This window comes from Agelaius phoeniceus, chromosome 6 (assembly GCF_051311805.1).
Source record: "Agelaius phoeniceus isolate bAgePho1 chromosome 6, bAgePho1.hap1, whole genome shotgun sequence".
Classification (NCBI taxonomy): domain Eukaryota; kingdom Metazoa; phylum Chordata; class Aves; order Passeriformes; family Icteridae; genus Agelaius; species Agelaius phoeniceus.
In genome coordinates, this window is record NC_135270.1 from 47,559,975 (window position 1) to 47,585,483 (window position 25,509).

Below are 25,509 nucleotides of genomic sequence, written 5' to 3' on the forward strand. Positions count from 1 at the left end.
AACAATAATACTACAAGAATTCTAATTAATGTTAATCTGGCTCAGCTACAATTGCTTTACAATAGTGATAAAGGCTTGGTCTTCAAACTAGCCAGCTTCCCATGACACCTTAAAGTTAAGGCATGAAAAGGCATGAAATAGTTTGTATTGTGATGTAAGCATTGAACAATTTTAAATGGATAAAATTCATGTCAATGTGTGTGGGCAATGATGTGCCCAGTTTGAGTATCATAATAACAGCTGTGACTACCACTGCAGGGTGAATCAGATGTTATTAAGACACACAACCTGCTTGCTACAGTCACTCTGAATCTAACAAGATCCAAAATATGACACTACATTCCTCTACCCTGAGGATTAAGCTGCTCAAAACCAGACAATAAAAAACAACAAAGCACAACAAGGGGAAAGAGAAAGCAATCCAAACTGCTGTTCACCTCTGCAGTTTTGGTACCAAGTTGGTAGCACATGAGCTGTTTCTGCCCGTTTGACATCCAGACTGTGTAGTCAAGAAGGGATCAGAAGGAACACTAAGGAAAGCTTTGTACTCATCTGGAAACATCAGCTGAGTAACTACAGTGCTCCTACAAAACGTGGAGCTTCAGCTCCCACTTTCCAAATGATTACTTCAACTAGCACATAATGTGGAAATGGGTGAAGTAAATTGCTCTTGTCAAAGCTGGCAGCTCAGGCTGATGGAGTCAAGATGACAAGACTCATAATGTATGAAAAATCAATAAAGAACAGACTGACTTTAGTCCAATAAGTAGGACATTCAGCTGGGAATGGAGAAACAAGGGATTTCATATTTGCAGTAGGACTGTTTCCACCTTTCTCATTTTGCAATAATTGAGCAAAAAACCCTGGGAACTGGGATTAGAAGGTACACAATTAGTTCCAAAAGCTTAATAGGCAGGAGGTGAAAAAAAAAGCTATTTATACATTAGGAATTGTTAAAAAATAATTTAAAATAATTTTCTTTAAAAAACTGAGTTTTGAAAATACCTGAAATATTCTTTCAGAAGTCTGAGGGGTTGCTGCAGGAGAGTATGTTGGATCCATTTCTGTAAACTCTTCTGCAAAATTACTGACATCCAATTCATCTCTGATTACTGGTTTAAATGGAGCTGGTATTTTTTTGGCAGCTAAGTCCTCCCAATTCATATTCTAAACAAAAAATAGGAAAATTAATTTAATTAAATGAAAATTTTACAGAAAGATATTGGAAAGAGAGTCTTGTCACAACACACAGTCTAACTCCCTTTGCCATTTTCCACAGGCTGATGAAAAACATTCAAATTATGCTCTCCTAATTTGTTTAGTTAAAGCCAAAGCTATTTGTATGCAGACAGAATCCAAAAAGAAATTCAACATAATTTAACAGTGGAGATGTGCCAAACAATTAGCGTGATGGTCCCTGAATTTCTTCCTCTATTTCAGAATAAGCAATGTTTATATTTTCATTAGCCACAGCCCATGCATGCAGTATCTTCAAGTTTTCATTGCCAATTTCTATGCTTTATTATTGATGTCAGCTTTCAGAGCCCTGAGAGCATAAACCTCCAAATTCTTATTTGCAGGCACGACTAGAAAGAGGAAGCATAGAAATAGCAGATAGGAGCAAACTGCCCTGTTACTGTAAAGGAGTGGAACTGAAATTAAGTAAAGAATAGAAAGTGTTACATGACGGAAAATGCATCTCCCAAAACAAACAGTAAATTAAGGAAGCTTAACTCTGTTTAACTCTACTTAGCTTCAGAAGCACCATAAATACATTATTTGTTTTTTCAAAGAAAGCACACAATTTTTACCACATTTAATACAGATATTGTATGCAAATCCAATCTTCCTCATGGTTTGAAAGCAAATGTTAATACACTGAAATCTGAACAAAATTAAAATTTACTGTACAAGACAAAAGATTCAATTAGGCCAAAGTAAATAGAGGAGTTTGGAGAATTTTATTAATATTAAAATTTTTACTAATAATTCTAGTGGCAATCTTTAAAAAAATCCTTTCAAACAAAAACCCAGCAGACAACACAACACAATTTCAGTGTTTTACATTAAACCTTCTGATTTCAGCAGTGTTTCCTTTGGCTTTTTCAAGTAACTGATAGATACAGACAGAATATATTAAAAATCTAGCATACCCTTCTAATAAGCACAAAATCCATACATACAAACACGGCTATTTTTACTAACTTCAATGCAATTATTCATGCAACTAATAGGTTAATTATTCATAAAACTAATAGGTCTCTAAGTTGTTCTGTTAACAGAACAACAGAATTTCTTCAGACTTCGATTTCACAGGCACTGATGCAGAATAAATGGGATCTGGTGAGTTTTGTTGTTTGCTTTACCTGGAAAAAGGGATGCTGTTTGATTTCATCAGCATCAGTGGGACCGCAACCTAGCCTCTTCTTGGGGTCTTTCATTAAAAGACGCTGAATTATATCCTTAGACAGAGCACTCATTTCTTGTGGATAAGGTGGCTCACTTTTTAATATTCTCCTTTAAAACAAACAAAATAACCATGTGGAAGTTACTTAAAATGTTGAGTTAAAGAGTTACCATACTAATGGAAGCATTAACATTTCACTTAAACTTCTATTGTACCCAAAAGCAGGAGGATGACAGATATGAAACCAAATTTTTTAAAGGTTTAAGGAATTGTGGACAAGAAACAGAACCTCTGAAGAGATAAATTATGTAACTCAATACACAAAAGGAGAACAATCCTCATTTCACATACTGAGTTTACTATTTAAAAGAAATCACATAGTTGAAACAGATAGCTCCACAAAGAAATCAACTTGATGCCTAATAGTAGTCAAACAGAAAATAATTCAAATTACTCCAACATTAAAATGTATTAGAAAATAAATTAAAAAAAAAACATATTTGGGCCATTCGAGGATTGCCTTCACCCTCTGTGTTGTGTGCAGCACTCATGCCCTTGTCTCAAATGAAGGCACTATAACTGGAAAAGTTTTAGAGAACAGTAATAAGACCAATCAGACATAGAATATGTTTTATAGAAAGTTTTATAAAAAGGCTAGGACTGTCTAGCTTACTGAAAAGATGACTCAAGGGAGCTGGGCAGAAAAAAACAGTAAAGAGAAAGTAAACAGAGACCCCACCACTTTTTCAATACAAGAACTAGAAACCATCACATTGTGCCAGTGGAAGTCAAAACTTTGGAAGCCTAAGTAGAATCACATTTCAGTTCCTATCTTTTATATCTGCAGTCCCCACAGTTCTATACAAACAGGTAGGAAAGTTTTCCTTCAGTTACTCCAAATCTAAATACTGAAGCTAAGGACTCTAAAGGAAAGTAACACAACCAAAGACACATGAGCAGGTTTAAAATAAAGACACAAAAAACCTTTCAGCATACAGAATCACAGAAGAGTTGAGGTTGGAATGATCTCTGGAGGTCATCTGGTCCAACTCCTCCTGCTCAGTTACCTAGAGCCAGCTGTTCACCACCATGGTCAGAAACCCTTTGAGTACCCCTAAGGAGAGAGACTTCACCTCCTCCTTTGGGAAGCCTATGTCAGTACTCGGTCACACTTGCAGTAAAAAGATGTTTCCTAGTGCTTAGAGGGAACCTCCTGTGTTTCAATTTGTGGGCCCTATCTCTACTCCTGTCACCAAACACCACTGAAAGAGCCTGGTTCCCTCTTTGCACACTCTCTTCAGGCATTTATGCACATTGACAAGGTGTCCCTAAGCCTTCCCTTCTCCAGGTGGAAGAGTGACAGCCTTCTCAGCCTTTCCTCATATTGTCATCAGCCCTTTGCTGGACTCTCTCCAATATGTCCAATATATCACTCTCATGCACTCACTGGAGAGACCAGAAGTGGGACCAGGACTCCAGATGTGGCCTCAGCAGTGCTGAGTAGAGAGGAAGGATCATATCCCTAAGCTGATGATACTTTGTGTAATGCAGCCCAGGATACCATTTGCTGCCTTGCCACAAGGCCACATTGCTGGCTCAGGTACAGCCTGTATGTATGTGTCTACATAGCCTGATGCATACTCTCACTGTGGGGACTTCATAGTAGGGCTTACAGTGCCTCCACTAGACACAAACTGAAAGGTTTTGAAGCCATGAGAGACTGAGGCTGAAATGACATGAATTTGTGGCAATACTAAGATCTCAACTATTGTATGTTTCCACCAGAGCTTAAGTTGATCGCTGCAGGACATTCCTAAATTTTGTTCAGAGTTACTGCATGACACATCCTTAGAGTCAGTTATCCCATGAGAAAATTTTTATCTTGAAATATCTAGCTTCTTGGATTAGTCCAAAAATAAATGCAAACAGATTGCTTCCTAAATAATCCTGTTCTGGCAGTGTGGAAGAACAAAACCAAGTTCAAAATGTGCATATCCTAGGGGTAGCTTCTACAGACATAGTATCCAATTTCAAGCAAACAAAAAGACAAAGCAAGCTAACCTCTTGGTTTAAGTAGTATCTCCTTGCTGAAAGGAGTTAGGAAAACACAGTCTGAGTTTTAAGATGGTGTAAAGATCTAGGATTGTTTTTTTTTAATGATATATATCTGCCAGTAAGGGTCTAAATCACAGCCCTGCTGCTAGCAGAAGTAACAGCAACCATAAAACTTCTCTTCAACTTCTGGACACATTTCACATTACAGAACATGAGAAGAAAGCACAATATTATCAACTGATTTTTTAATTAGGGATGTTAATACCAAATTTAAACATCACTAAACAAGAGTATTCTTACACTGCAGGAGTGGTGGAGAAGTAAAGATTCAGTCTCTTCTGAAATCACCCAGTTTCAGAAAGGGGAGGCAGGTAAGGAAGTAAGAAAACCTTCCTGTTGTAAAGACAGAAGACAGGACACCTTGACAGAAAAATTACTTTACTTACAGGAGGGACAATGTTTTCATAGTTTGAAAATCACTGCAGTTAGGTAAGTCTGAAGAAGCTTCTTTATCAACCTTTCTGATCAAAAAGAAATCAGAAAGTTATGTAACAAAGATTCTGGAAAACTACAAGTTCTCTTTGGGCTCTCAGAAGAAAGGAAAACCCCTCCAACCTGTACTTTTTGAAATTGATTTCTAAAGCAATGAGATTGAAACCCTGGGATGTCCTTAGTAATCAAAAGGGAAATTCTAGAGCAAATTCTCTTCCACACACTCCAGGAACCTCCTAAACTGTTTCCTCTCTACTGTACTGTATTTCCAACAGATGTACAGTAAGTTTTATATTGAGAAGTATCTTCCATCTCTTGACCATCCTAGAACCCACTGCAGAAAAGGCAGCATTTTGCCATGTTCCATTACAAGGAGATTCACATAAATTGCCAGTGGCTTTAATTCAAAAATACTTTTGAGGTTGACTGATACTGGAAAACACTGATGATGCTCTGGAATGGTTCACAGAACCATATTACAGAAGTAGTGAAGACGAAAGCTACCTTCTTTAGAAGTTCCAGGAACCACATAAAATTATCATGGAATTGAAGTATGTGAAGCTGCAATCACATTAATTAGGATGGAAATCAAGCTGCCAGAAAAGCAAGACCAGATTGGATCAACATGTGAGAGAGCAGAAATTTGTGAAGCAGCTCGATCAAGTGAAGAGAGCCTGGTTTCACTAGTTCAGCACTACTCAAGTGCTGTACTGAAGGTTACTCAAGGCTCTAACAGTAGCCCATACAGTGTTCAGAGGAAGGAAGCTGCATGTATCAAAATCCTTTTTGGAACGTGTGTGCTTCTGTAAAGATGCTATGGCCTTTAGCATTAATAATCCTTTCCTTTTCTCAATCACTACCATCCTTTTGTACATTTCATGTTTATGGGGTTGTCCACATTGTTTATGGCAGTGATCCAGAAACAGTGACAGACACAAGCAGGAAGAATTAAGTTTCCCAAGTGGCAATTGGGAAAGCTGAAGGAATGCTCTGCTGTATTTATTGCTTTTCCTGGCCTGGTATAAGCCCTGTGAGCTGGGGCAAGCTGAGATTACCCTGCTGATGAGAGAACTCTGGCTGTACTGAACACTCAGAGAAACCTCCCCTTGCATATGTCAAGAAGTTTAACTCTACATGAATCATTTCCATCTTACCCATCTCTATGGCAGAGTATGCAGAACTAGGAGCAACCCTACTGGTATTGTTTTTCAGGAACTTGGCCTCTGATGAGTTTTCCCCATAAAAACTACAGACCAAGAACACATATGATAATGCAAAGGACACAGTAATGGATGATAAGGAAGGAAAGGGGATGCCCAATCTAATTCTACAGTACCTTGAGAACTGCATGTCTTATGATGACAGTCTATTCCCTGACCCTCTGCTTTATGCCCAAAAATGAGTGTGGTATGTTTAAGGTGGGGGTCAGGGTGGGGGGTTGAACCTTGGGCTCCTTGGCAGATTTTTTTCAAAGCCTCACTCCCCAGGTGCCTAGGGTGCTGAGGAGGTGTGGTTTTTTGCTTGGCTAGCTTGATTTTTTGTTAGCCCAGGCAAGAAATTTTTTTCCCTTCTCCCGGCCTTGGAGAAGCTGCAGCAGCAATCCTTCAGCAACTTTTCTTTCATAAACTGGACAGTTTGTTTAATTCTGAGACCAGAGAAAAAGGGACCTGCAAGGCAGGAGTTGGTCAGGACCAGCAGGAGTAGAGGGGCTGCTCCATCTTGGCCCTACAGAAAAAGCAGAGCTGGTGAAAGAGAGCACACCAGCCCCATCTTCTTCATCTGCTGTGAAGAAGGGATCAACATCAAAGACTTCTAATCTGTTTGCCCAAACTGCTGTTTGAATCTCCTGTTCAGTTTTCTGGGTTTCTTCCCCTGAGAGAGGAGCCACTATCTTCTACCTACCATGTGGTAAGCTGGTGGATTTTTGTTTTGCATCTTTTTTCTTTCCCTGGCATTCTGGGTTTTTGTTCCACTGCAGGGGGGAGAGGGGGTAAAGTCTGACAGTTTTATCTTTAGCATTTATTTGCCTTTTTCCTGTGCCTTTTGGGAATTCTGTCAAATAACCACTGGAAAAGGCTTTTTCACTTTCATCCACTAGTATACATTTCCTATTGGTGGAAAGGGATTGTTGGAACCCTTTTTAGGGGAAGCAACTCATTCCTAAACTTGTCTCTAAATTGAGACATTATGTTATAAGCACCATCAAAAAGATACATATCCATCTGGATGTACAGGGAATAAGAGAAAGCAACCCCCAGCTGTAACTCTGTTAAAGGGCAGATGTACAAGACTTCCAAAGCAGAGTTTTTACCCTCATACTTGAGAATGACCCTGTCACCTCTTGTTCTGAACTGAACTCTCTTGTTCTTTTGTTCCATCTTGGAGCAGTCAGATATGTATGCATAACCCTGGTTCTACACAAGTCAGAAACTGTGCTACAATACCTAAAACTTCCTTTAAACTATCTGCTTTACTGAATAGTTGAACAAATCTATAGGCAAACCCACTCATGCACTCTGAGGTGCATCTAAACATAAAATGCTTTACCTTATAGATAGGCAGCTAAAAGCTCTAGGACAAATACCTAGAAGAAATCATGCAAATTAGAAGTTGGATTTAATGACTGTTCCATCCTTTAAAAGATCTAGCAATCACTAGAGTGAGTCACTGATTTAAGAAGGAAATCAATAAAGAAGGGCATCCCAGTACACAGCTGTTATGTGTCTTCCCAACAGCTCTATGAAGAAAAGGTTTCTTGCAGGATCATAGATGAAGTATCTCCACAGCATCCAACAGACTGTCAGATTTCAGCTGTCCTCCATGAAGTTTATTTAAAGTCTATGTCAAATAAAGACCACGGGCTGCTACTGGTGTTAGTATGCTAACATGGCATCATTATTTTATAGATGTATCTATGCATTTTAAAAAAGTTTCTATCTATTCATAATGCTAAAGCTGGTAAGATTTTTTTTAAACTGCTGCACAGTTGCAGTTAGTACTAGTACTAACTAGTAAAACTAGTACTCCAAAACCTTCCTGCTCATTTTATATCCTCTACATGACAGGACCCTCAAAAGTCAGCTCCCTAAAATGGATTTGTCTGCCTTCAATTCAGCACTACAAACTATTCGTAGTCAAAGTGAAAATACTGGCTGTGTGGTCAGTCCCAGCCCTTGCCTATGCTTTTGCAGGATGGCTCTTATCCCTGGCTCTGCAGAAATAAAAGTTCAGAATTCTCAAAAATGAAAGGAAAATTCAGGAACACGGGAAAAGAAAGGGGAGAGGGTGCACTAGAAAAGGAGAGATATCGGAGTAGTTATGTGACTTTTTTTTATTTAGTTGAGTTTAATAACCCATACACAAAGCATGTGAATGAGAAGCCTTCAGAGACAGTGATAAAAGGCAACATTTGCACTTACTTAACTTGCATTTTCCATGAAAGAAGTCTACAGTGTTGCCAAAAAGATCATTATAGAAGAACAACACAATTTCTCATCATAAAGAGAAAAAAAAAATAGAAACTATACACTGTTTCCAACACAAGAATAGAACTCTCCCTTGGAGAGATATTTTAGAACAAAGTTTCATTCTCAAATTTAACACCACACAACCATTGTGCCACATGAGGGAGTAAAATTATCTAAAAATATCTAAGATTACTTCCTACCTAGGTAAAATAAAAGAAGGACCTGGATCCATTTAAAAGACGACTTTTTTTCCCCCTAAACTCAGAAAAATAAAACCATGCTTTCAACAGATAGAGAATTCATTTTTTGTACTTGCTCACAAGTCTGCTGCAATTGGAAAGTTTAAGCATATTTAGGTTAACCAATGTAATTTCTGGTTAGAACAACCTTGCTATCAAGAAAGAAGTTTGTACCAACTCCTATCTCTGTGCCAGTAATTTCATTATCAGGGGCAGCTGTTACTATTTGGTTTCTGTTTGCCTGCTCTTCACTGCCCTCAGGGAAAGCTCCAAACACACTCCTGTTCTCCCAAGGCATGCAGCAGTCACCATAGCCCAGAAGGTTCCACACAGCTCAGTGCAGCAGCCAGGGCAGCAGCAATGCTCTCCTATGTTCTTAAAAGGATCATAACATTCATGACATAAACTGCAGACACATAACGCTGAAATGATCCAAAAAAGAAATTGCTATCAGTAGAAAGGATTTATAAACCACTGGGTCTTATGAGTATAGGAGTAACACAAAAGAGATGAAATCTAGTCTGAAACACAATCATATAACCAGGAATAAGGAGATTCCAGCTATATAGCTGGGAGGAAGAACTACAAACCAGAGAGTTATCTCTTGAAAGTGACAGAAGAAGAAAAGGAGTTAGATCTATCAGACCAGCACTGGCATCAGCAAGAGGAACCCAAGAAAAAGGAAGAAGTATTTTTTGTTCAGATGGTAAATTACCCCTTCCGTTAACCAAGATCTGCTTGAAACATCAACATGAATAAATTGTCCATATGTAAGAAAGAACAACAGAAGCGAAGTTAAGAAAAGGTTTTTTCAGGAAACAGGAAGACTAGGGAACATCTTCACTATAGGAAACTGTAAGAATTTAGCTTCTAAATTTATCAAAATAAAAACTGAAATACCATAGGACTGTCTGTAAATGCATAGCATAAACATCCACCAGAACATAGACTAAAGAGCAACACAGTAAACTTGCCACAACTAAAGAAAGTAAGTAATTAGCTGTCAGAGCACAGATGTTAACAACCATGTAGTCATTCAAATTATCAGAAATATTATTATCCTAAAAAGCACCAAAGGGCCTACCAAAATAAAGTCAAGTCCTGTAGAATACATAACTAAAAAGTTTCCCATTTTTTGGGAAACAATGCCTGTAAAGTTCAGTTTAAGGTTCTCTCTAAAAGAAAAAAAAAAATTGTTACTCCTTCAGAGTCCCAGCTAGTAAATCTTGGGAATCAAAATTACCAAATTCAGCCATGGCATAAGTAATCAGTCAACCAAACTTCTAACCTTAAATAGGGCAGAAAGAGATAACTGAAGTTTTAACTACAATATAATAACCAAGCAGGTGAAGTCCTGAATTTTCTTTCGTTAATGGACTCCTCTCTCCCCTGTATTTTTTCTACTGACCGTCCAAGTTTCCTGTTTGCTGTGGTAGAAAAGTAAAAACCAATACACAGGCTTTAATCTCCCAAGAAATTGCCTGAATTTATAACATAAGTAAAATAAACTCTCTAAACAATTGAGGTATATTCTACCATCCATTACAACCTTAAATATCAAGTAATTTCAGGTGAGGGTCAGAACCAGGACAATACCTTCCAACAGAAGCAAGACTATTCTTAGTTTGGGGACTGGACTTACAAGCTCATTTTGACAGCAGTTAGTAATTTGAGCAATTTAGGACCTCAACTTCCTGCTCCAAAAGAAATCCAATAAAAGGAAATTTTTGTTTTGGGGGAGATTTCAGTAACATGTTTTGGAGAAGCTTATTGCTTTGCCTTTTAAAAATGCTCCAGTGCTTTTACACAGGTACTGAAAACAAACCTTTAAAGTGTGGAGATTACTGAATGTAACAACAAGTTTATATGTAAAAGATAAGAATGGTATAGTTTATTTCATTTCTGTATCACATTCATTTCTTCTCAGATATGCAAATGGGCTAGAAAAGATTTTTGTTTCATGCTATACACTAATAAAATAAACATAATTTGTAAGAAAAAGGTGGGAGTATGGTACATTCTGACACTTTAAATGTGCAGCCTGCCAGAACAACCTAGCAAGAGCTGATAAAGTATCACTAGCTAAAGATATCTCTAATGTATTAAGATCTGGAATGTGATAATTCTATTTACATATACTTTGGGATTTCATTTGAGTTCCTTTTCAACAGTAAACATGCAACAGGGCTATGTATCTACAAGGCTGTGGCTCCACTGCAGTTTAAACAAAACAGGCCTTTTGTAAAGTCAATTCTACTAGCTAATAAAAGCTATCTACTTTCCGATGTCATTCTAGTGAACAGAACTGGAGCACACAAAATGTTACCATGGCAGCACTTTCTTCCTAAATTTTAAATTAACAAACTCTCACAAAACATACATTATGGCATAAGAATCATCTGTTAGCAAGCACATATACTTCACTGCTTTGAATCTTACCTAGAAATCTCTGCTTGGGAATTCTTCTCTCCATCAACTGTAAATGGTGATGCTCCAGTTAATAATTCATACATAAGAACACCAACACTCCACCAATCAACAGCCTAGAGAACAACAGTAATTATGTATGTTGTTATACACTGAAGTAAAATTGTTAACAAAAGAAGAAACAGAACAATCCATATAGAAAGCAACTAGCATAGGAAGAACCTACCTATATACAACTACAAAGGCAAAATGGGATACAACGAAGCATAAACAAGGTTTAAGGTATTTTCTGTGATAAATTAATTTTATACTGAAGTCTCTCCATTTAGCTTCTTCAAATAATTTCTCAAGCTTTCTACTAACTACTAAATTTTCTTTTGTTTTCCCAACAGAATTAATTTTGATTTTTACCATTGTGATGTGATATGAATTCTAATACACACTCAAAATAACAGAGGAACCTAAGGCTTGCTAAGAAGCAGTGGAACTTGAAATTTTATGAGCTTGAGAATGAAATTAAGGAATGTTCAAAAAGCAGAATTTAAGATCACAGTCCACAGTTTATCCAGGCACCTGAAAATGCTATGAAATCATAGAATGGTTTGGATTGGAAAGGACCTTAAATTCCACCTTGTTCCAACGCTCTCCCATGAAGGACAATATGAAAATCAATGAAACTTCTGCTTTACTTACATTGGCAATATTAATACAATACAGGAAGACAACTAGTGAAATCCTAACAATTTGTCCACATATTTTACTTGGATTTCCTTCAAAACACACAGAATCTGATGTCTTATCTATTCAGCCAAGAGTATCTAGAAGAACTACCTGCTGAAGTTTCTGTACTGTTACTGATTATCTTTGCAAATAAATAATTCTCAGAGAAAATACCAAAGAATTTCTTCTTGACATGTGTTTTTCCAAAAGAAAAGGAGGATCTGCAGAATCAGAAATCCAAATTTAAAAAAATAAATACTGACATACTAGAGCAAGTCCTTATGACAAACACTGCAATCATCTAGAAGAGATTATAGATGACAAATATTGATTAATGAGAGCACAGCACACTAAAGCAATCTCGTTTTCTTTTTTTTGTAAGGTCTTTGAGTTGTTAGATATGCAGCAGATATGAAATATACAAAAAATCTTCTAAAATTACCATGCATGACATTGTGAATGGTAAGGTAGTGAGTGTGTGGTGTAAAAAACTAACATAACATACATAACTGCAAAATCTCCCCGTTGATCAGCAAACAGTCACTATCAAATGGAGAAGTTACTCCTTATAGAGCACTGTATGACTCTGCACAACATCTGATGAAAGTATCAGACAGAACCAAAGATAACAGAACAGAGTTTCCTCTTTAACTCAGCAACAAGACTGAATTTTTAAGCTCTGAGAAGCCAGAATCATAATTCAAGGTGACTGAGAAATTAGAGAGATGCTCTGGGGGTGGCATGACTAAACTAAGAGAGTGCAGGAAAGAGCTTCAATTTGTAAGTTTTTTAAATTCCATTTTTAATAGCAACTGGGCAAGCAGTACAGTAGAAAAAGACAAAGAGATTATAGTGGAATTCAAGGTAGGTGTGAGACAATGACTAAGTGGAAAGAAAAAGCACACTCTATTTTATGTGTAGTAGAATAATCAGGGAGGTTATTCTGCTCTACTTCAAACTGCCAGATCCCAGCTGTGCCCACTACAGTGCTCCCTAACTGAAGGTAAATTCAGACCAAAGAGACACAGAATGCACAGAGAAGGAAAAGAAAGAACTTTCTCAGGCAAAAGTCAGACTCTTCCAGTTCTTACAGAGGGCTGCTATAAAAGGAACCACAATCAACTACATTCCATGATCCACAACAAAGACAACTCAACTCAGTCTACAGCAAAAAACCACAGAGATCAAACAGTCTCCAAAACTTCCCATTATAGTGAGCAATCAGAATAAGTTACCTAGGAATATTGCAGAATTATTTTAAAGAGTAGGTTTTTTTGTTTCAAAAATCATCTGTTAATTATTGCTGTCTTGATCTTTTCTATCACTTACTGACACTTTATTGTGCAATAAAACTTGAGTCACAAGCCACACAATTTTACAATATGAGAACACTTATAACATTAATGACCTATCCCATACCTCAATAAGGATAATAGATTTCTATAACGTCCAGTTTAAAATGTATATCAGAATTAGCCACAAACCATTTTCCACTCTGAACTAGTTTTTTATGCAAAGGCAAATAAGTGTTAACTATGTCCCACAGCATATTTAGAAAAATTTTGAACACAACACAAATAAGCCTCAATATCTTTATAAATATGCCTTTTACTTCAGATCAGAAGAGGAAAATACATCAACATAAAATTGAAGACACAGGAAACAATCTATTTTAGGACGACCTTAAATAACAGATACTTAAATAAGATAACATGTCATATTTTACAAAAACCCCTGAAGATGAGCAATATGTTGACTGAAGAATTAGTTTATTTTCAGTAATAAACTTAGAACATACCTTATCATGTCCTGTGTCTCCCCCTCTTACAATATCTGGAGCCATATATTCTATTGTTCCACAGAAGGAATATGCTCTCTCATTCTAGGAAAAAAAGAATTACATCAAACAATTATATTGTACAAATAATATGGGATAGATACGGCTAACAGTTCCGAGATGCTGGCAGCAATTCTTCTCCAAATAGCTCAGAACTGCTAGCTAAATAATATTCCATCATTCCATCATTTGTAGTGACGTATCACATAATGCTACAGAATATTTAGTCTTCTATGAAAAAATAAAATGTCATAAGTTTGTGTTGCAGTCTAAGATAAGCACACAAAAATTAATCTACTAATATTTAGAAAAACTCTCCCATAAGTCTAAATGATCTACACGTTTCAGAACTTCACAAGATTCCCCAACTAACACAGATATACATTTTGAAGGCTGCAATACCAATACTCTAGATAACAAATGAAACTTTTCATTAAAAAGGGAATTACTTGTAAGATGTACAATTTGACTAAATTGGATACAAGATCCTTTGAGTTCCCCATATTTAGGAATTCATTATGACCTCTAGAAAACTTGTTTTCTCTCGCAACAAACACATATATAAGAAACAACATTCTCTCAAGAAGAGACTTGGAGAGAGACAAGACAGAGAAGGGGAAAGGCAGACAGTGTTGTAAATTTAATTTTATTCTATACACTGAATTATTCTCTTGTTCAAAACTAAGCTGCTTTCACAGGCATGTATAATTGTTCCCTGGTAGCCATTTACCTTTGAGGTCAACATGAGGTCATGCTGTACCTTGCTAATGACGAAAGCACATGTGTTTGGGCCATGCAACATTGTTCCTCCCTTATCCTTCATGCTTCTAGCATTTTGGGGAGAGATCCTGATAGGTCCTTTAAAGAAGAGTGTTCAAAAAAGCAAATATTTCAAAAGTCAGGTTTTACATTTGTAGATTCAGGTTTGGAGTTTAAAACAGGTGCTATATAAGAGACTACACTAATGAGAAGAAGCTTCTAAAAGTAGAAATAGTGCTCTGTGCTACCCTAAGGCATAAAAATCAAACAGTCCAGCAGCATATTATTAAACTGTATTTCTTAAAATACATATACTGTGACTGGTTTTTTGGGGTAAAATTCTGAGTTCTGAATAGTTAAAAGGCCTCATTTTGTTTAAGTATTAATTTGAAATATTAACTTCTGAGACAAAACCATATAATAATGAGCTTTTCATGATTCCACTTTCTTTTGACACAACTTTTTTTCTGTTTGATAATCTTTTCTAGTACCTGTTATCTTAAAGAAATATAGTGTGATAGAAAGCACAAACAAAGAAAAATGTCAGAAATTCCTAGCCCTCCATCAGAATCTAAACCTATTCAATCTCTGTTCTTTTTTCCTTCAGCTGGGAGGGTAGGAGGGAGGGAGGGAGGAAGAAGGGTGAAAAGGAAAAGGAAGGGGAGTGGAAAACACAGAAAGAAACTGCTCTTTTCACTTGCTACCTCTCCAAAGAGTAAAGATAATGCAGCCAAAGTGAGATATCAAGACAACTGTCTGAAAGGAAAGCACTCTGACTTCAACTATAGATTGACACAGATTCACCTTCATAAGATGCTGTAGCATGTTCTGACTTCAAAACAGCTGAAGTCAAAATCCAGATACTTCTTTGTTGGAAACCTTTGTTTATGCTGTGGTTTATTAAGTTATAAGCTTCATCAATTACATCTAGCTGTTACTTGAACTCAGGTTTTAGAGTATGAAGTTTCTTTAGGCACACTTAGGTAAATCTGTCACTGTTAAATATGCCTCTTCCAGGAAGTCACTAATAGTTCCTGCTGTTATGCACTACACGTGGGTTTGCAACCATTTTCAAAGAATGTTATCTCCAATAACAGTTTTATTTTCTGTCATTTTCTGGTCTCCTGGGTACATGAGAGACATGGATATAGCAGAGAGCATCCAGCAAAGAACCATAAATATGATTAAGGGAACCTATGAGAAAAGGCTGATAAAGCTGGGACTGTTTCACCTGAAGAGGTAAACCTGACAGCTCAGGGAGATTTCATCAATGTACAAAAATGCCTGAAGAAAGCATGCAAAAAAGGAGGGAGCAAGGCTCTTTTCAGTGGTGCCCAGTGACAGGACCAGAGGAGGAAACACCTTTTTACTGTGACTGAGCACTGGCTCACAGGCTGGCCATGAAGGTTGGGGAGTATCTCTCCTTGGAGATGTTCAAAAGGCTTCTTCTGGGCAACCAGCTCTAGGTAACTGTATTTGTGCCAAGAATTGGGCAAGCTGACTTCCAGCAATCCCTTCCACTCTGTGATTCTGTCACAAAATGCCACTGTAAGCTGTATTTCAACATTCATTTTGAAACCACAGCCAAGTCTTATTTTGTACGCCCTCCAAATTTACATTTCATTCAACTGTATAACATAAATCCAAATTCCAAAAGCCACATTATTAACACTTCCATGTTATGAGATGTAAGACAAGAAAGGATATTCTTAAAAAACAACTGAACTTGGATTACCTACAGGTGAATGCTCACTGAACATGCACATCTTGCAAATACTTGAGCTTAAGAATTTTTTTGTCTTTGAAACTACCTGAAAAATGTAGAAAGCATTTCTCCTCAAAGACAGAGAGGTCTTATGCTTTCAGTTATCTAATGACCTCCTTCAACAAATATGAAAAAAGCACATTAACAGCAACAAAAAAGCAAAAGGATCAAACTCCATTTTGCTGCAGAGACTAATCACATTCACCATGTCTACAGGAAAGGCCTGACTGATGGAGAAACAGTCACTACTGCCACAAAAGGATGTATGTCCTTTAGAGGACATCCTAGCTTACAATAATACAAATTCAATTTCATATTTTTTACAACATGTGCAAGGGTAGCTCTGACAGTTATTAAGTCTCGCAACTGCTCAAAGTTGCCTTTCTTCCTTTGTGAAAGGTACTTCAAAGTTCCAGCCTGCATCAATTAGAGCCTCTCTGGGCTCTATCAGTAGTGTTCTGCACCCCATTAGAAAGAAAAGATACACCAACATTTCTAGAATACAGAAATCAGTTATTCATCATTGCTCCTTTTTTGTACAGGTGTGAGTTTATGTAATCAGTCCTGAAAGTCATAACTTGCAGCTTTGCTACAAGCATAAACAGTGAAAACTTTCCCAGGATACCAATGTCAGGGCCCTGAGCTTATCAAGAGGCTCCACAACATCTTTCACCAATCCTGGGTGTTAAGGCATCTTCACTTAAGACCAATTCTGACAAAATGCAGAGTGACCCGTGTAGAAGCTCATCGAGGGCCTCTTCCACTTCCAGCTGGGAGCCAGAGTTCAGGCTCCTGCATCAGCTGTGCTGTAGGGAAGTCTGTACTTGGCTGGGTATCTTGCTGATGCCGATCCATCAAATTCAAATCCTGACTTGTCCTCAAGCCTCTCTCCTCACAACAGACTTTCCTGATAACTACTGGACAGTTGCCCAAGCCTGTTTTTCTGGCACTAAACTTCTTCTGATCTTCTTGCACCACTGGTCAGTGAGCACATAGATCCATACTTGCTGTGGTCACCCTTGGCTCACACTAATGCAGGGAGCAGTCTCCCCATTGTGCTGCTTCCTGACAAAGCAGGAAGAACCTAGCCCAGAACCACAGTTCCTCCAGGAACAGCTTACAGGACTGAAGAATTTAGGTAGTTGAAGAGTTCAGCAGTATCACACAGAATATCTCATTTATTAGCTATCAGCAAACTGGCCACAAGCTACTGATCAAGTATTAGGGCTCCCTTGGTAAGCTTAAAAAGAAAACCAGGACCATAGGATCAATCAAAAGAACATTATCATAACTGAAAATTAGTTGTAATATGTAAAGGCCACATAGCAGGGGTTGTTCTAACAAGCTGCCCTGCTGAATGGATTTTGCATTTCAGGGAAATCACAAGTAAAGATTGAAAAGCCTGAATTCTTGGCAGAAATAGGATCTGTACCTTCAGCAAGCCTTAGGGGTGATCCTACCTCATAGATAGTTACCTCAAAAATAAAAATGCACCAAGGAAAAAACTAATTTCCATAGAAATTATATCTGTGACATCTTTCACTGTCACTTAATAGCCCAGAATAACAATAATTACAGTCTTAATTCAGGAAGACATATGAAAATTGACAGAGAGACCTCTCACAGTTCAAAGATGTGATATAGGTTTAAAATTGGGGGAGGGGGGGGGAGAGGAATCTTGCTTTAACAAGGTCCTTGCCATACTGACTGGTTTCTTCTTTTTATTCACCTTTTTTTTTTAAGTTTCAATTATTTTGGGAAACTTATTGGTGATAATATGCAGATTTAACACTGAATAATTAAGCTGTCCATACTAGAAAGTATTACTTCAACCAAAGAGTCTATCAGCTGAAGACTGTTGCTTCTGTAGCTGTAAACTCCTATTCACAACCAAAACTATGTTATTCCTCATTTGTCTCCTGCAAAGGTCAAAGACAGGCAAAAAACAGTTCAGTGGTACACTAGTTAGACTGCTCTGCTGCATATAACAAAATCATAATGAAGGCTGTAACAAAAATGAAAGTTTATAGATGAGGGCAAGAATGGTTGCAATAGGGCAGATCAAGGTCCACTAGTTTGCAACGTCATCATATGAAGAATTTTTTGAAGAGGACAGGGAAATTAACTGAACATCCTCTCCTGGTGGCTGTTCCAGCTGGAAGAAGCCAGTTAAGTCAAAATACCATATTGGTTACTATGCCTCTTGGCACAGCTAGACTAATGATTTCTGCTTCCAAAACACACGTGGAACAATGCTACTGAATTTTTCAAGCAAGAATGAGATTTGCCTGCCAGCAGATGCCATCAGAACAGGCAATTAAAGGGGACAGCAAGGGCAGCTAAACCTTGAACTGCATTAAGCATGAAATCTGTGACCTCTACCTCTGTGACCCCAGAACAAAAGCCAAGGGAAGGCCACACTTTGATCTAATGTCAAGTGGAGATTCAAGAACTCTTTTCACAGACTTTTAAAATACCTGTGTTTGCTTTCACAGTGCAGTTCAATTGCAAATCTACAAGCAATTATTTAAACCAGTTGCTGATATTGGATTTTAAAGCAAACAACTAAGAGTAAAGAAAACAAAAGTCTCAATTCTGCAGACAAGAAATCCAGAAACAAATTATTGTCTGGGAGGAATGCAAGTATGTACCACTGTCAACTTGGATGAACATTTTGTACTAGGTTCTTCTCAAAATCATTATCTTTTTGAGAAGAGAGAGGCAGTAGTATCAAGAAAGAACAGCATACAAAGCAAAACCTGAAAACTCATATTTCTTCAAACATAAGCAAAATTGTAAGATATGGAAGAGTACTAATTCTGGGAAGAATTCTGCTACCTGTTACTACAAGCCTTCAATAGTTAATTTTTTCTTTTAATGAAGAAAATCATATAGAACATTTCATTTAAATATCTATAGTTTCAGAGAGATCCAGATGTAATAGGTAAAATAGTGGACAATTTTACTCCAATGCAATCCATCTGGTTCTAAATTCATTTACATTTGGCTGTGAATCTCTGGTCACTTAAGTTTTTCAAACTTTTTCACCTGGCTGACCAAGTTTCATGGAAGTAAGGTATTATTCACAGTTATTCAAAAGAAAAAAAATCTGTGACAAGAATGGATTAATGACAATGGGAGTGTTTGCCCTCAGAAAATTACTTTTTTCCCTTCAAAAACAGAATCAGAATTTTTCTGAGTTGACTAGCAACATAATATCCAATAGAAGATTGGATAACAGACTACTTAACACAGATGATGTTTCCCTTCAAAACAGCTTTCTTTTTTTTTTTAATGGTATATTACAATAAGAAAACAGCATCCTTGAAGTAGTCATTGTAAGAAATCATGATCTGTCTTGCAAAAATTCTTAACAGGACTTTAATATTTTGACATCAAAATCTGGAGAGAAACTACTTTATGCTCTGGTCCTCTGCATTACTGGTCCATGCTGGAAAAGCACAATCTTCATTGTGATAAGCACTGAAAAGGGAAACCTCTTGAGTAAAGGCTCAGTCAACTCACTGATGACCTGGTTTGCAATTAAATTAGTCCAGCTCAGTGATGTGCCTTTAGAGTGTTTAATATGTTCTTATTATTCATTTTCAGGATATTTAAACTAAGCCAACTGAAGTACACCAAACAAAGCAAAAAGTTTTTGCTACTATTTCATTTATTTTTCCAAAACTAATTATCCAGACAGATCTATAACCAATGTTAACTTCTGTGGACTAATTTCACTATTCAGTTTACTCTGACTTTTTTCTCTTTAAAGAAATGTAAACCTACTTCTTATAATTGTTTCTTATGTTGACATCACTGAACAATCCTTTAACTAAAACACAAGCATATGTAGCAAGTCATCTAAAGCATAGATAATTTTACTCATTTTTGCAAGAGATTGCTCAGTGTTGGAGGATGCACTGTCTAATTGCAATGATAAGACATTATCACTTTAATTGGACAATTATAAAGGGTCTTTTAAAGTTAAATGCATAACTAATCTACAAGGTCACAGCTCCTAAAGCATTAAATGAGTCAAGTCGTAGTCACTTCCTTCTGTTCTGAACTTCCTTTAAACTGCACTAAGAATGTGCACAAATCTCTTCCTAGTTCATCTACCAAAACCCATAGTGGACTAGCCTCCAATCAGTTTTCCTCCAATGGAATGTGCTTTAAAATATTTAAAAATACATACTACTTTTCTTTCCAGAACAGAATGTTCACTCTATCATCAAATAAATGAAAACAAAATTCAATAGTGAAAAGCATTTGAGTTATAACTAAATTTGCAACTCTCATCAAGAGATTTTCAGATGAAGAAACAACAATGTATAGGAATCATTCATTCTACACATCAGATAGAAGTACACAGACATCCACCCAACTGTCTTAGGCTTCAATTCAACCATCCCTCATACTGAATACCCATTTTTATTTACCCATTTTACTAAGGCATGTGTGTGCTCCCAGACACACTGTTTGAAGACTGACAACATTCAGTATTTACTATCTATTTTTTTTAACTTCATTAAGCAAACACAAAAGCTTCAGAAAAAAACTTAAGCTAATGCAGAAGACGTGTACCAATGCAGAATTGAGCAATTCACTACACTCTGGAAGAAAGTGTTCTTCACCGGATTTAATTAAGAAGAAAAACAATTGCATGGTCAAATAGATCATTTTCACAGTAATTCAATGCATGTGTTCATATTATTTTGCTTAAGAGAGAGATCTCCATGTATACTAAAATAAGATTGTAAAAGGACTTTGAAAAATGAAGTAGCACTTTAGCAATACACATCAAAATTAAGACCAGACCTGATGATTAGGTTAAACTGACATTGACCAAATCAAAACAAGTCCAGCATAGAAGTGGAGCTATTAATGAGTTAAAAAAGATATAAGCTACAAGTCCACCAGACAAAGATAACACACAAATACAATAGAAAAAGACCCCAAAACAACAACTTAAGAGTTCAGGGGTTTTTAAAGATAAATGTATTACAAGACCTGAGAAAACAAAAAAGAAAAAACAAACAAACAAAAAAGCCCCACTGAAGTGATTTCACTTGTGCAATGAACAAAATAGTGCTGTAGAAGTTTCAATTTCTACCAATTCTCTGTGTCCCCAATAATAACTTATATTAGTGTCACATGCAAATGTACTTTGAGACCCAGTTAGACAAACACTAGACTGAGATGCATGAAAACATCAGGACTTTTGTCCTGATGTATTTTTTACCCCAATTTTGTTTACAATTCAATTGAGATTTAAAAATCTTATACACTAGCCTTAAATTCATCACAGGATTAAGGATGCAAATGCCATAAAAAGCAATACTGAATCTCTTACCTAATCCCATTATTTGGTTAGGCTAGTAAAACTGTAGGTCTTCATGAGCTTTTAAATAAAGTTTGTATCAAAAATAATTTCATATTTAAATACCTTACGATACTGACCTACCCTATGTGAAAATTCCTTTTTATTGAACTACTTTATCCCAGTCAGGTAATTTCTTCTTTTTGCATGTAAGTAAGAGCATATTGCTTCATTTTAAAGAAAAACAAAGGCAACATCACTGTTGATTCAGTTGTAAAAGACAAATTTCAGGTTTCAGCAAAGCAATACCATAAAATACTTTCAAGCTCTTAAAGCTGCCCTTCTTTAACTGGGATGTTTAATTCTCACATGCTATTTTCACATGATAACTGAAACAGAGAGAACACTTGACAATGCACTCTTCACACATGCTTCAGTAGCAGCATGGCAGAAATCAATAGGTTTCTGTTTTTCTACAAGTCACAGGCATTTGCTTCCTTTCACTCAAACAGTGCTTAAGGAAAAGCAGCTTCCCACCTCTCCACTGCAGAACAGTCAATCTGCTTTAATTATTGTAGTCCTGTTTGATTCATTAGGTGCCCAGGTGTGTGGAAATCTTTAACAGTCATCAGATTATAGCAGAGATAATGAAAATACTGAATCATGATGTTTTCTAGCAAGCATCACTAACTACAAAACTATCCAAACTTCATAAATACATGATGAAGTGTTTCTCTCTAATAAGAACTCTAAATATAGAGCACATCTCTACTATGACAATTTTTATCCCTTTTTAATAACCTAAATACAACTTGTGTCAGATAATCAGTCCAAAAAGAAGATTACTAGAATAAACTCCACTTGCTTAAGCATGCATTTCTAATGGCAAAAGTCTTGCAAGAAGCAGGTGGACCAGGAAAGACATGTGAAGAAAGGGAGACAAATGAAAGTACACTGCTTTGACTAAACTGCAAATGCTACACCTTTATCTGACTTACACAGCTGTAATTTTATTTAGAAGTGTTACCCTAGTGAGCATGAAAACACTATACAGGCAAATTCTACCTGCTGTAAGTACATTGGTTCAGAAGTGTAAGTTAAGTATCTATTGTAATGAATTTTAAGTGCTCTAGTAGTAGGTTGAATATCTACAAAAAATACCATATGAAATGTCAATTTCTATGTGTAAATAGGTCATTTTAATCATGTTTAAATTCAGTAGTTAAATTGCAATAGCACAGATGAAAACTTAAGTCAAATGCAGACAATTTCTTAGATTTTGAAAGCAAACAACACAATTGCAATTACTTTTCTTGTTAAAAGAAACATGAGAACTGTTGAGATTTTTTACAGGGAGAACAAATATAAAATGTGAAAGAGAATAAAAGAAAAAATATAGTTAAATGAACACACTTATATACTGAAAACAGAATGGATTAGAGTCAGAAGAACCAACATTAAATTTCCAAGGAGCAAGATGGCTTTATTTAATGACTGGAGAAAGAAGAATCCAATTCAGAGTGTGGATAAAGCAAACATATCTCTGATGCCTATCTAAGTTCTCCTGTTTCCTTGCACTGCTTGTAAATGATGTGCCAAAGGTGAGCAGAGATGAGATGTGCTTCTTAAAAAAACCTGGTTTGAGACTTAAAGGTTCTGATTCATTCTAACATTGCTAACACAGTGAAGATTTAGGCTTCGTTCAGCTCTGGATCAGAGGCTGGGGTACTGCTCCTTTTCTCACCCCTCAGTACCTGACTCTGTCTCTGGTGCCTAGCACAGCTCTTCTCACAGCTCTACAGGTGCCACTCTCTCTAGCCACACCTTTCACTATCATTCTTTCCTGATGAAAACTGCATCTCTCTGCACTTACTCTCTGGCACTGCTGTGGCAATCTGCTGCTAATCCCTTCTCACACCAGTGGAACTTCCTCTTGCTTTTGTGCTGTAACTTAGAAGGAATATACTGACATTATCTCTATTACTTCCCTGCTTCAGAAAGTAAAATTTAATATCTTTTTAAATGGTCCCTCCTAAATCCTACCACACTCCATTTGAAATGCAAATGTTCTAGAGGAAACTACCAGCCATCTATTTTTAGAAAATCCTTCTGCTGCTTCTAACAAAGACTTTTAGATCTGCAGTCCCAGATTTCAATACCTGTAAAACCTAATGTGAAAGCCAAAAACATCCATTTTAAAGTTTTCTCAGAAGTAAAATCCTGCACACTTTTGACTCTCTGAAATCTAAAAAGCTTATTTGGAGATAGAACTGTACCTTACAAATAATTAACAGCTAACATCAATAGTCAGAGATCACTGTTAGGTACTATGTACTTACTTAGTAAGAAATAAGCTTTTATCCTAAAAGCTTGCAATTAAGCTTATTAAAAGTGACACAAAGAGATGAGAAAAAGACAAGATAATAATACATTAATTATTATTAGCATAAGGAAGAGTCATAGCATACCATTTGCCTAGTCATTCCAATGAATTAGCACAGTAAAGCTTTTTTTTAAAAAGGCATCTGAAAATGAAAATGTAAGTGACTTTTCAGACTTATGCAGGTCTTTCCCTTTTCATGTCAAGGGCAGCAGAAGAAAGTATGAAAGCTTTTCAGGGGAAACTAGAACAAAGATGTATGACAACACTGGCAGGCCTAAAACCAATACACTGAAAGCTCAAAACCTAGTAACAGAGACAACTAGATTTTGTTCTATGATGTAAGAGTCTGGAATGCAGGATTTCCATCTTTTTAAATGTGCTTAGTATTTCAACAAGACTTTGTCATCTTGCTAAATTCTGTCCACACTTACTGGAGAGCCAAATACTCACCTCATCAGTAAGAAACTCCTTACTTAGACCAAAGTCTGTCAGCACCACATGGCCATCAGAATCAAGGAGAATATTCTCAAGTTTTATATCCCGATATATAATCCCCAACTGCAAACAGAATATAAGAAAAAGTATTTCAAAATAGTGTCACCACATCAAGAAGATATTGCTGAATGTTTTTAAATATAAAGGTACCAAAATTCACATTATTAAGGTAGTCTGACACATGAAAGTTGCACCTCAAAAAGGACAATTTTTAAAAGCCCTTGAAAAAATAACTAAAATTACATTTAAAATCTTAGAAATTACACTGTGCATTAATGTCTTAAAATTTCAAAGACATACTGTATACCCCTTGAATCTAAAAGTGACCAAATACTTGCTGTTGAGTGCAAAATTCAGTTCTCCTTTCATTAAGAATGAAAATGGATCCTTCTGTTATACAGTCTAGACATAGACCACACATACATGCATACTTTGTAATAGTGTACAAATCTGCTTATTACTTCTGAGAACTGTAACACTTCATGTCTACAGCTGTGCTAGAACTCTACTATTCAGTTGTGTAGAAACAAGGAAAACCAACTATTTCAACCCAAAACTTGTTCATGTTCACTACAAATTAGTTTTGGTGACAAACACTGGTTCACAAGGATTACTAGAAATGAACAAATCATTTGTCAGTAACATTACTCTTCACCTTGCAGGCAAAAAATTGTGGCCTTAATCTAGTGCACAAGGAGGGACACTTCATTGGGGGTTATTTCTAATTATACAACTAATGTCCCATTGCTAGACAAAGTTACTTTCATTTTAAAACTATCTAAAACAATAGTACTCCTTATTAAATTTATATGATACAAAAAGAATACAGCTGTAAGTCCTCAAAATCAGCACCAGAGTAAAGTTATTTTACCTTGTGGAGATGTTCAAGTGCCAAAACGATTTCTCCAATGTAAATTTGCACCTCATTTTCTGAGAATCTCTCTCTGTGTGAAAGATGAGTAAACAGTTCTCCTCCATTTATATAGTCTAAAAAATAGAGCAAAGAACCTTATAATTTCACTTTCTGACAATTTTATTTTCTTATTGAAATATTACTAGGTACATTGTAAGCTATTTAGTAACACATTCTATATCAGATGCTTTTCCTTAATTGTAATTCACAAGTATTTCATCATGCTG

At 36.4% G+C, this 25,509-nt stretch overlaps 1 protein-coding gene across 4 annotated transcripts in view; it reads right to left on the reverse strand.

Moving 5' to 3' along the window:
• The window catches only part of RPS6KA5 (ribosomal protein S6 kinase A5), a 67,530-nt gene that overhangs the window by 16,043 nt on the left and 25,978 nt on the right, over window positions 1–25,509 (reverse strand). For 2 of the 4 annotated variants that reach the window (XM_054634739.2, XM_077180615.1), the window contains exons 4-9: window positions 25,241–25,356; window positions 24,325–24,432; window positions 13,606–13,689; window positions 11,100–11,203; window positions 2,367–2,517; window positions 1,006–1,167 (exon numbers count right to left, since the gene is read on the reverse strand). In XM_054634739.2, the coding sequence (XP_054490714.1) occupies window positions 1,006–1,167; window positions 2,367–2,517; window positions 11,100–11,203; window positions 13,606–13,689; window positions 24,325–24,432; window positions 25,241–25,356 (725 nt within the window). Of the gene's footprint in view, window positions 1–1,005; window positions 1,168–2,366; window positions 2,518–11,099; window positions 11,204–13,605; window positions 13,690–14,374; window positions 14,503–24,324; window positions 24,433–25,240; window positions 25,357–25,509 lie in introns of those variants that run through there. The other 2 variants (XM_077180614.1, XM_077180613.1) reach the window with 2 other exon arrangements.